The 13,164-nt window shown below is 33.6% G+C and overlaps 1 protein-coding gene across 1 annotated transcript in view; it reads left to right on the top strand.

Moving 5' to 3' along the window:
* The window catches only part of LOC131067367 (guanine nucleotide-binding protein-like NSN1), a 33,832-nt gene extending 21,888 nt beyond the window's left edge, over positions 1 to 11,944 (top strand). The window contains exons 5-9 of the mRNA XM_058002335.2: positions 1,444 to 1,661; positions 9,507 to 9,771; positions 10,547 to 10,726; positions 10,863 to 11,074; positions 11,212 to 11,944. Coding sequence (XP_057858318.2) covers positions 1,444 to 1,661; positions 9,507 to 9,771; positions 10,547 to 10,726; positions 10,863 to 11,074; positions 11,212 to 11,598 — 1,262 coding nt within the window. The 3' untranslated portion in view covers positions 11,599 to 11,944. The remainder of the gene's footprint in view (positions 1 to 1,443; positions 1,662 to 9,506; positions 9,772 to 10,546; positions 10,727 to 10,862; positions 11,075 to 11,211) is intronic.
* The last annotated feature ends 1,220 nt before the right edge of the window (positions 11,945 to 13,164 follow it).

The raw sequence follows: 13,164 nt of genomic DNA, 5'->3' as shown, positions 1-13,164 counted from the left end.
CCATAGATGAGGCAACTCTTGCACTTGACGTAGACGTAGCTGGTGGGAGTGGCAATCTAGTGGATTGTGGTTCAAATGAAGTTGAACCAAATGTTGACCTAGATGCTTCAGATGCTTCAGATGAAGATGAATATAGATATGGATATTAAATATGGATTGTAATTTGAATTTTCAATGTGTAATGACGTTTGGAGACTTGAATATTAAATTTATTTATTTATTAGCAATTATGAGTTTATGAGTATCACTCTTCTTATAGTTATACAGTTACAGTTATGTTTTATAATTTTGATGTTTGCTGTACACATACCCGTACCCAGGGGAATTTTTTTTTTCTGTACTCGTGTACCCAAACCCGTATCCCTTACCTGAATCGGCAACATAGGAAAATTACAATCAATAGCATAAATCTTTGTATTCCATTTTATCAAGGGCATTGTCATAAAAGTCAACATTTGGCTCATTTGAACCACAATTAGCTGTAGTGCCACTCCTACTGGCCATGTCATATGTTGAACTAAAGATACTATGGCAAGCTGTGTAATAGAACTGTCCAACTCCACACACTGAGGCTTAGATCCCAATTCCTTGTTTGCCCCTTTGTTATAACTGGGTGTCTTGTATGACAAGAGATGCGAGTTGGAATGCACATCGATCAATTCCTCAGCTTTTATTGCAGCCAACCAGTTGTGCTTAAGTGAGTGGATAAAGGAGTATGTATTCCAATTCTACAAATAAACATTAAATCTTAATTAGCTATTTATTTAAAATTGCAAATAAACATTAATAAATTAAATCTCAATCACCTATATATGTAAATTTGACTAATATTAATTTATGTCTTAATCGGCTGTTTATGTAAATTTGCAAATAAAAATTTCAAAATAATTTAATAAATAAATGTAAAAACTTAAAAAACCGCTGTTATAAATTTAAAGTTAATACTTAAACTGTACTTAACTTTTAAATGTTCTTTTATTTTAAGTAGCAGATAGATGCCTTGGTAGTTCATATTCCTTCTCTTAGTTTGTACTTTGTACTCTTGCTTGAAATTTGTATTTTAGATGAAATGGATTGAACAATACCATATTTTCCTTTGTCCCTTTCTCTGTAGCATTGTGGCATTACAGTGCGTGAGTAATTTTACAAGGATAATCCATAATGTGGCCTCTTCAGTGAACCGAATGATATTGTTTGAGATTTTTTCCTTTCCATCATCTATGTTTTTTTATTTATTTAATGCAGATATTTGGTTAATCCACTGTCAGCTTTATTCTTTTCCTACAATTGCTACCTTCAGAACTTTTATAATCGACAAAATGACGTTTCGGGAAACTTATACATGTTATCGTTCTACCATAAAATCTAAATCAGCTTAGAAAATTATCTAAAATTATACTATTTATTAGTTTTTCTGATGTATCTTTTATAAATGATCTGCAGATCTTGTTCCTAGGGAGATTGCAGAGAAATGGCTCAAATATTTTAGAGAAGAGCTGCCAACTGTAGCTTTCAAGTGCAACACCCAAGAGCAGAAGTCAAATTTAGGATGGAAGTCATCTTCAAAGGCTCTCAAGCATCCTCCACGAGTTCAAACTAGTGACTGTCTTGGGGCCGACATACTTATCAAGTTGTTGAAAAATTACTCTAGGAGTTATGAGGTGCATCTTCATCATTCAATGTTCTCTTTAAACTGAAGAATAGTTTATGTTAAAAATAGTATAATAACATCATGCCAGCTGCCCCTTTAAGGTGAGCAAAAAAGGGCTTTTAAACTGATAACAGGACAACCATCAACTCAACACCAAGATAGCAGTATGATATGAGTCATACAAGCATAAGCCAAACTGCTCTTGCCAAATTTCTGATATAAATTTCTCTTAAAACACCAAGGTTCATGAGGATAACAGCACTTAGAAGGCACAATACCAGAGTCTCTTGGAATTGGTTGGTTTCTCGAGTACAGAAGACTGGCACTGGATGGGGATGCCATTATTTAAAAAATATGGAGGGGTACTCAGGAATGACAAAATATTATATATCTAAAAAACATAATAAATGTAAATTTAAGAACTTAAGCAAAAGTGCTATCTACATGGCACATAGTTTATTAGAAATCTTAAAGCCTCCTTGCTGTTGTGTCTTCTTACTAGTACGTCATTTGGTGTTGATAGGAAAACTTTGTGTGTCAAAAGACTTGTAAATTTTCACACAAAAATTAAAAAATTACAGGTCTATTAGTGTTTTTCTTTTAGTTCCTTTTGTCAACTAGTTATGAGCACTAGAGAAGAAAATCAGTGTAATTTATAATTTCGTATGATATATCTAAGAAACTTGTATTGGAATTTTGCAAAATTCTGAGGGACACTTGGAGGAAATGTATGGAGATGTTAGCAAATGTTGAAGTCTAGACATTTTGAGACTTCCTCATGTGTCTCTGAATTGGGGATGTGTTTCTGATATGGGAGATGATTCAGTGTCAGGGTTCAAGCTTCTAGATAAATATGTTTAATGAAAATGTACACACATTCACATTCATAATTCAAACCAAGTCCTCCAGCAGAATGACCCATGGGAACCATTATAGAAGCTACATATAGAACAAAATAATTGTCTAAATCAACACAAAGCATTGAATAAAACTCTGTCAGTGTGCCATAGTTGTGATTAATAAAGCCACTTCAAATTATTAAAGCAAAGGTAGTCATAATTTGCTTATACTAGTTGCACATCACAAAAAGAGCACCATAAATTGCTAATGAACCACCTTAGCAGTGGTCTTTCTTCACGTGCCTAAACTGCTGTTTAAAAGTTGTCTTTTTGATAAAACAGTTATCATTGAACTTTTAAGTTGAGGCTATGATATTGGATGGACCTTATGAAAAATGTCAAATCAATTAGTGAAATAGTTACATACTCTGATAGAATAAAATTACTGGGATGAAGTAAAATACTTAGAAAGAAATTCGAGACTGCCAAAAGGCATTGTTGTAAAAATGGTTTTGTAGGAGCCGATAAATGAAACTTTTAATTTGGATGGAATGATTTTTTTTTTCTATTCCAAGATGTTGCATGAAGAGTGTAATGATGGAGGATAAGCTTAATACCGTAGGTTCCATTTGAAAAAACTGGTGAGCTTCTACCAGATTATCAGATTTTAAGTTGAGAATGTGAAAGAATCATTGGTCATTTTGAATGCGTGTTTCCAACCAGTCTTCCTTTTTTCTTCTTCTATTGATTCAGAAGAGCTGCTGCAAGAACCAGATTTGAAATAATGCCACACTTCTTCAGCTTCTGTTCTATGTATTTCATGGGAGAACAAGTTTAGTTGCTTGGATTTGGTATCCACTCTGCAATTTAAAAATTTCTCTGCTCTCATAAGAAATTTCAATTTAGATTTTACATCCATTAGTTGCTACACTAAAATTATTAGCTGCTTTCGACATAATTCAGCTCCGCAATTTGCATATTCAAAAATCTTTCAACTTAATTCTAATCTTACAGGCATCTGGCTTTGTGGATTTGAGTAAATGCCACAGAATTGATAAATTAAAATTTTCATTCTAGAAGGAGGACAGGGTTTGTTTCTGTGAAGCCATTCATTTTCGCCTTTTGCTTTATCTTTGCAAATGACTTTGTGATACACATTTCTACAGCCCCAAATTCAAATCATCTTAAATCGAGTAGGTGACAAAGCAAGATGAACAAATTTGATACTATAAGTGTGTCACATAGTTGTCATTATTGTCCCTGTAGATCATTAATTCATCTTCACTCAATTATCCACCTTGATTTTCTAATAGGTTTGTAATGACTTTGATCACTTCTGACACATTTAAATATCAGTGATAAGAGATCTTGACAATCTGTAATATCAAGAGAATGCTGCTTCTGGATTCAATTGTGTTCAACATTTTTGCATCAATATTGACCACAATTGAATCCAGAAGCATCATTCTCTTGACATTTAAGTATTTTAATTTACTGTCTTTACTTGTTTTATGTGTTGTATTTGTTTTGTTGATAGTATTTTATTAAAAGAGATTATGTTGTTAGGACTAGCCTTTCCATTCATATGATTGAAACACTTATACTTGCCATTCTGGTAAATGACCTCATTTTTGGTTGATGTAGACTCTAGAGTCTAGATCCTTGAGAAAATCATGTACTTTGTTTTGCCAAGCTATGTGGTTAGTTGTAGTGCCCTCTTCTCACTATAGTTTGTTGCCCCTATTCTGCAGTGGATGATTTTACTATTTTTTCAAATTCTTCGTTGAAAAGACATGTGTCTTGTCTCATCACCATGTCTATTAATTTCCTGTGTTGTTTTAAGAAGATATTAATTGATTTATTGTGGGTTGCTGGGATTTTTCTAAACTCTGCAAAACAGTTTTACGCCTAACTCTCTCCCTTCATTTGTAACTGGACTGTGGGAAGCATGGTAACAGAAGACTTTCTATTCAAGTTTTATGTGTCTGTTGCAATATCATGCCCAGAGTTTTGAATCATTTGTACACATGGGCTTGTTTTTAAAAGCCAAGTATTTCTCTATTAAATTTTCCTGAAATCTTCTTTTGTGTGGTGTGTGGTTTGTTCACTCATTGAACACAATATGTAGTAACAAAACCTGGTAAAAACCTGGGGATAACCATTTGAAATGCTGGCCCAGTTTTTTTGGAAACTGGGTTTTATCATGGAAAACCCTCTGTCTAATGAATAACAGGGAAAACCTATGCGTTATTAAGAAACTGGGAAGAACTAGTGGATTATTGAATAACCTGTTTCCTGGTTTTAAAAAGATCAGCTACTCCTTCCTTATATATCCTAGGTTTTTCATTTACTCTTCATTTTTATCCACTGTTTATTTAATAACTGGGAAAATTTATGCATTCTTAAGAACATGTGAAGAACTTGCAGTTTATTGAAAAACCTACAAGTTTTTCCTGGTTATTAAAAAATCCACTACTCTTTCCTTATATATGCTAGGGTTTTCATTTTCTTCATTTTTATCCAGTGTTTATTGAATAACTGGGAAAACCTATGCATTATTGAGAACCTGCGAAGAACTTGCAGTTTATTGAATAACCTGCAAGTTTTTCCTGGTTCTTAACGTCCATACAAAAAAAATGTAAAAATCATACATATATGCAGCCTAAAAAGTAGAAACAAAAATTAAATTTAGAATCCCAAATATCATCCATATGCTAAACAAAACTTGGAACTATCATATATGATATAAATATAACAAATTTACTGTGTCTAATCTAATTTCCATTTGTCAAAATTTGAATCAGTTATGATAGATATATTGAATTCATTGTTCATTGGTTCAACAATAAAATAACACAGTTAATAATCAGCATCATATGGGTCACTAGGAAGATAAAGATCAAGATCATCATTGACATTAGATGATGTAGCTAGAGTAGTGGAACCACATGCAGCCTCACTGCCACTTGCACTAGCAGCAAATTGGCTATTGGACTCCCCAGAAAGTAAAGATTGTGTGGCAGCTGAAAAATCCAAATCAGTTCGCTCTAGATCTACATCCCAAAACTTTGTGCTCCCATCCTTGTACTCTTTTTGTTTATGAGTAAGAAGGTGCAAGTTTGAATGCACATAAACTAGCTCTTCTGCCTTACTTGCTGCCAATCGGTTGCGTTTCACTGAGTGGATAAAGGAGTATGTGCTCCAATTTCACTCAGATGAAGAGGAACTAGCAACCTAGTGAATAATTGACACAAAGTTAGAGGGTGACAATAGTAAAAAATATAAATTTAGAGAGCAATAAAAATTAAGAAACTCACTTGCGATAAAAGTTTGATTGCAAGAGTTTGAAGGTTTGGTGATGTATGGCCATTAAGGTACCACCAAGCATGAGCATCCTTCTTATACTTGTCACGGAGAGCGGAAACACTTTGACCATTGGAGGCTACAAAATCAGCAAACTCACTTGACATTAAATCCTCCATTTCAGAATGGGGGAAGAGTTTAGTAAGTGCTGTCGTACACCCTTCACTAACTTCTGAATCTCTATATGGTGGTACCTTTGATGGCTTAGCAAGCATTTCCTCACTATAAAATTTGGGAGTCAATGCAAATGCAAGAAGATGTAGTGGGGTGGTCATTTTGTACCACTTAACACAAATAGATTGAACCTCTTTGAAGAAAGTTTCTTTGGGATCTTGCTCTTTTGCATTGATGATGACTTTCATTTCCTCAATCGTTGAGTCAATGCCATCATATACCTCTCCCAAACATGGGTTATCCGTGTCAATATAACGGATCATACTCATGATGGGCTTAGTGAAACTCAAAAGATATTCCACTCGATCCGACCAAGTGTTATCTAGGATCATGTGTTTTACATTTGTTGCCCTTTCAGTATTGTATTGCCTCCATAGGGACCAACTTTGACTAATTACCATGCTAGCAAGTGGCTCCCGCACCTTCACAAGACACCTCAAGATGATTGTGTTGGATGCAATTCGAGTCTCAACAACCTATTCAAAAATTAAAAATAAAAATTAGAATACAAAGAAGACATGATCAAATTTTAAAAATAAATCTAGTGAAATGTAGATTTTAGAAATTGAGTGTTTCAATTACCTTTAGCAATTCCAACTGTGAAAATGATCTGAAAATGGCCTGTGACATGCTGTGGTTTGTGATGAATATTTGGATCTCTTCAGCCTCAGCATAAATTTGTTTGATCCAATGTATTTTCCTGCCCATCTTTTGTAGCATGAGGTTGAGAGAGTGGACAGCACAAGGTGTCCAATATATGTGTTCAAACCGTGTCTCAATCAACATACCTGCAGCTCTACAATTCTTTGCATTGTTCGTTATTACTTGGACAACATTTTGAGGTCCCACATCTTGAATACATTGTATAAGGATGTTAGCAATAAATTGTGCATCCTTCACCTGTCCCTCACAATCCACAACTTTCAGAAACATTGCCCCTTTAGGGCACACTGCAATTACATTAATTAGTGGTCGAATTTTGGTATCCTTCCATCCATCAGAAATGATGGACACCCCTGTTTGTTTCCATGAATTTCTAATGGGAGCCAATGCATTTTGTAAGATTTTTACCTCCTTTGCTAGTAAGGTGCTACACACCTTCTCATAACCTGGCCCTATGTACCCTTGTGGAGCCTCATTTACCTTTCTCAACATATCCTGCCAATAGGGTGATCGTACCACATTAATTGACAAACCGTTTGCATATAGACATCTTCCAACGGATTGATCTGCAATCTCTCTAGCATCATTTTTAAATGCTCTCTCTAATGGTCCCTTGCTTCTCTTCACAATAACAGGGTCTTCTTTATCAATTATGCCCAAGAATGGGTGGCTTTGTACCATGATATCAGGAAAATTACTATGAGATGGAGAAGTAGGGGGCCTCTTTGATCCACTTCCTCTTCCTTTCAACAAAGGATTGTTTGAGCCATTACCAACTCTTGCATCTGCTTCCTCTTGCTCTCTAATATATCCTGCTATTTGTTGAGGTGGCAACCCATTTCCATCCTTTCCTGGACATGGTTTGATTCCTTGTTGGGGAATGGTACAAAAATGGGCTTTGACACGGCTATAGGAGCTAGTTTCTTTCACACTACAAAAGTTGCATATCCAATTAAATGTTCCACCACCTCTTTTTGGTCTATTATTTTGACATGTTTCCATAAAGGTGAATTTGGGTCGGTTTTGAAAGTTCGTTGAGGAACAAAGCTAGCACTCATTGCCATTATGCTATCTACAACAAGTTAAAATTTTTTATTAAAATTTAAATATTTAACAATAAATTTAATTTTATATAAATAATAAATGTTAAATATTAAAATTTAATTTAAAGTAAACTGTAAAAGTGAAACTGCTAATAATTTTTTAAAGTAACCTAAAACCGTATTAATATATTTACAAACTTCTAAAATACACAATAATTAAAATATTCATATTTAAAATAAAAATAATGATAATACAATTTAAAATTAAATATCATATTGATATTTAATATTAATTTGTATTATTATTATTTTAAATTATGAATGTTTTAACTATTTTAGTATTTTGTAATTTAAAAGTTTGTAAAAATATAAATATCATTATCATATATATTTTAAATCAAAGATAATGAATAATTTTCATTTCACATAAAATTAAATTTAAATATCTAACATTTATTATTTAAATAAATTTAAATATAAATCATTAATTAAAAGCTTTACGTTTCATTAAACAAACTGAAAAAAAAAATCTAAAAGTAAAAGTAAAACTACATAAAAATTTGAAACAAAATAAAAATCCACATACCCGTGCAGTTGCCGTCTCCTAGCTCCCGTCGTGACCTACTGCTTCGCTACCCACCGTCGCCTGCTGCTAGGTCATCGCCTGCTGCGTCATCGCCTGCTGCTGGGTCAGTCGAGGGTTTTTCTTCCTGCACGGTTTTTCTTCTCGTGTCACGTTGCGTGGAAGACAAACGAACTTTTTTGTTTTAGGGTTTAAGCCTTTTGAAAACTGTGAAAGTCAACAAAAAAAACCTTTTGAAAACCACGCATGACGTGATTTGTAGGAAAAACGCCCGAAATACGCCACGTCAACATCAAATACGTCTGGATCTGGGGGTCAAAAAGCAGATACGTTTCAGCCACGAAATGGAGGAACCCTGTTTGATTCCACAGGGATTCCAGTCTGAATCCGAATCTGAGGTGAATCGTACCTGGATTGAGGGAAAACCTAGCTGTACCGGTAACCTAGGTTTTTCATTTACTCTTCATTTTTATCCACTGTTTATTGAATAACTGGGAAAACCTATGTATTATTAAAAACCTGTGAAGAACTTGTGGTTTATAACTTGACTAACCTGCAAGTTTTTCCTTGTTTTTAAAAAATCCACTACCCCATCATTATATATGCTAGGCTTTTTATTTACTTTTCATTTTTATCCTCTGTTTATTGAATGACTGGGAAAACATATGCATTATTAATTTATTAAGAACTTGTGAAGAACTTGTGGTTTATCACTTTATTCACTAACCTGCAAGTTTTTCCTGGTTTTTAAAATATCCACTACTCCTTTGTTATATGTGCTAGGTTTTTTATTTACTCTTCATTTTTATTATTTCCTTTTCTAGGACTGAACTTTTTCAGAGCACAGGTGAACAAACCATCATTGTATGTAATCAAAGAGACAGTTTTTGATAACCTACAAGTTTTTCTAGGTTTTTTCAAAAAACTACTACTTATTTGTATAATCAGGTTTTCTCATTTAATACTTCATTTTTACATGTTTTCACACTAGAATCAAACTTTTTCAGAGGACAGGTGATCAAGTTAGATAATTAAGAGGTGTGGCAACCTATATTTTTTAGTTCTGAAGGAAGAAATGCACAGTTTTGTTTTTTAATAGATGCTTATATATTTTCTTGGTGAAAATTTTCTTTTTCAGGTTTCCAAGGAGTATTTCCAAAATGCTTATGTTTATCTTGTCTACCTTGCAGCTGAAAAAATCTATTACTGTTGGTGTTGTGGGGCTACCTAATGTTGGTAAAAGTAGTCTTATCAACAGCATAAAGAGATCACATGTTGTCAATGTTGGAGCTACTCCAGGCATAACGAGATCAATGCAAGAAATTCAATTAGACAAGCATATTAAATTGTTAGATTGTCCTGGAGTTGTGATAGCCAAGTCTGGTGACAACAATGCAACAATTGCTCTTCGCAACTGTAAAAGAATTGAAAAATTGGAGGATCCTGTAACTCCAGGTATTTTGAGTTTTTTAACTTGATTGTTTGGCCATCTCTCAAAATTGGCATGTTTATGTATTTAGAAATAGATACTTAATTTTATAATTTTGTTTTGCATATTAAACAAATACTGTTCTTGCCTTGGGTCTACATGTGTTTTGTATGTGAAGGAACACTGTAAATGCATTGACTATTTGCTGTCTTGCGTTGCATAGCTGTCAGCACACTTACAGATTCCTCTTCTAGCTTGTAATGGGTGGTGCTAGCTGCCTTAATTAATAACCTTATGGTAGAAACTAACATTTGTTAAAGATGTGGATAGAAATGGTTTGTGAGTGACTTGATTTTATGATCAGGATAACTAATGTTCATATTTGGCTTTTCAGAGTTCTAATAGTAGTAAGTTAGTACGACATGGCTTTGGCCATGATGAGTGTTCAAAGAGTCATCTTTCTGCATTATACATCACTCAACTGTTAATATGGCATACTTTTTCATCCTTTTTACTACAATACTTTTTAACCCTTTTCTATTTAAAAGGAGGATATTTAATATCTATTTTTTAGCAGAACTTAGAAACCCGTGGAACTTTATGTAGAAAGGCAAGATCACATTTAGGATGAGTTTATGGTTCAAACTTAAAGGCTGAGAAATTTCTGAATGTATTTCTGAAGAACACATTCATCTTTTGCTTCGACTCTCTTTTTATTGTTACTATGCATGCGTTGTCCTTTTTTAGAAGGACCAGAGTTTTAATTTGTTTATGGATAACTAATTGTCTGAAAATCTTTAGTGAAGGAGATTTTGAGGCTGTGTCTAGCAGAGACATTGATGTCGTTATACAAGCTGCCTAGCTTTAGTTCTGTTGATGATTTCTTGCAAAAAATTGCATCAATTCGTGGAAAGCTAAAGAAAGGTGGTGTACCAGATGTGACGGCAGCTGCTAGGATTGTTCTACATGACTGGAATGAAGGTATTTGAGTTCATGGCTTTGTTAATTGTTACATTTTGATTTGACCTTTTTCTGTATTTATTTTTCTTTTAATCTTACTTGCAGCTAAGCTATGAATTTTCTAATTGCAATGTTAAATTTAATGACAATTGTTCAGGAAAGATACCCTATTATACATTACCACCAACACGAAATGAGGGTGAACATCTGGAGTCTGCTATAGTATCAAGTTTGGGAAACGAGTTTGATTTGGATGAGTTTTATAAACAGGAGTCGGATATGATAAGCAATCTCCATCCTATGATTGATGGTGATCATGTTGAAATAGCTGCTAATTCTCCTCTCCATATGGATGTCCAACTTTCACAGGTTAAAGGCTTTTTAGCTTTAATTAAAAAAGAACTTTTCATTATACCTGTTTATTGTTTTAGTTGGAATATTCTTTATTGGTGGTCTTTTACTGTCCAAAATGTATCTCAAACCTTATATTTTCATCTTCTTGACAGAGTGAGGAAGATGACATTGAAGAAGCCGATAGTCCACATCAGGAAACACACGATGCAATGGGAATGGAAACAAGTGAAATTGTTGTGACTAAAGTAAAGAAAACTTTGAATCAAATTGATAAGCTTTATGAGGCAGAAGGTATATTGAATCCACATGCTGCAAGAGCTGCAAAAAAGAGAAGAAAAAAATCTGGTAAAGTGCCTGTGAATGTATCTACTGAAGTTGACGATGATGATTACAACTTTGCTGTCGACTATAATCAGAAGTATGCTGCTTTTGAGAGAGAAGCTCAACTGGATGAGGATGGTGCTGATGAAAACAGAGATTATGGGAATGATCTTGAAGAAGCACCAATGACAGGTGTTGAATTGGAAGCTGAAGAGTAAGAAAGAAAATGGCGTAGGAATTATACTAGTGCAGTTCATCTATATAAGTTTTGTTAAATATTTTAAAATTCAATTTTACTGGAAGGAAAGTAGATTTTTTAACTTTGGCTGGAGAGGTTCAATTACCACGGCTAATGCTAGGATGGCCTAATGTATCTATTTTTTCAGAGTACAATATTTGTTTACTGTAGTAGACATATTATAGACTTGCCAAAGTGGTCGACGGTGGGGATGAGAAGTAGGCTGCTATTTACAAAATATTGTATTATTACAGCCTGTGCTGGAATATTTGTACTGAAATTTGTATCGAAAGTAAAGCTGCTTATCGTCCTGGTAGTTTGTTTCAGACATGAATAGAATTGTGGACGTTTTCCATGTGATGTATCAAGAAATGAAAACTGTCATATATTCAAATGCAAGCATAATAAAAGACACCTACTCGAGACAGATGTTGAGAAACTTAAGAAAACATAGAAATACATTGAGACTAAAGAATCTTCTCCATTCCATAATCGGTGAATAGAACTTACCTCGTCAAACGAAAGTTGTTGCTCATGGCTATATAGCACTGAAAGAAACCAATTATACTTTTATGTTCATAGCTGTGAGATTATATGAATTAGATACATTTCATGAATGGATAATTTCCACTCTATCTGTGTAGATAATTTCTTTGCTAAATAAAATGTGGAAAAATGTGTTATTATGTACGGTCTCAGTAATGCAAAGCCCTTCTGAAAAATAAAATCCCAGTGCCCATGGCTGCAAGGAAAACATCAAACTTCCTCTTGAGAGGTGACAACAAAAAAAAAAATTGAAAGTTTTTTTCTTATTGGGTAAATTTTCATTTTTGAGTAAAGCAGTTTATAATTAAGTAAGTTTCTAAACTTGCTGGTAATTTAGAATCAAATCATATATTGTTGAATTGTAGGCATAGCTTATTTTGTATAGTGAGGTTCTGTTGTGAGGAATAAGTGTGATGGATATCATATCATTTGAATTAAAGCTAAAAGTTCAAACAATTGCCACGGTTTAAGCTGTTCGAACATATTAGCAAATTCCTCGGCAACGTCAAAACTTGTATGTAGAACAATGAGATCACTTATTTCTGTTAAAATTGTCGATTCAACAAATTTACAATAAACTATAGCACAGTTCTAAAATAGTTGTTATATTTAAAAGAACATTAAACAAACTGCAGTGTGATCATTTGGAAAGATAAAAATAGCAAGTTGAAGTAGAAACTTGTTTGTGACATTTTTGTGTGCTTTTAAAGCCAATTTTTACAGTTGTTTCAACTAGGATAATTGAACATGCATATTGAGTGATATATTGATGTAATGGTGAAAGTTGCATCTTTTAGACTTCGGTCTGTGAGATTTTGCCTAGATCAAGAGTTCGATGAAATGTACAAAATAAAAACACAATATAGGACAAGAATAAATTGTATTCTCATCGATAGAAAATGATCAATAGTTCAAATTACATACAATGTAGATGAGCCTGCTTATATAGGCAAGACTAGAGATATGTGAGCACACAAACATGACATGTAGTTCAATAAGA

This window comes from Cryptomeria japonica, chromosome 6 (genome assembly GCF_030272615.1).
Source record: "Cryptomeria japonica chromosome 6, Sugi_1.0, whole genome shotgun sequence".
In the NCBI taxonomy this organism is placed as follows: Eukaryota; Viridiplantae; Streptophyta; class Pinopsida; order Cupressales; family Cupressaceae; genus Cryptomeria; species Cryptomeria japonica.
This window is presented reverse-complemented; position numbering and strand designations above follow the sequence as displayed.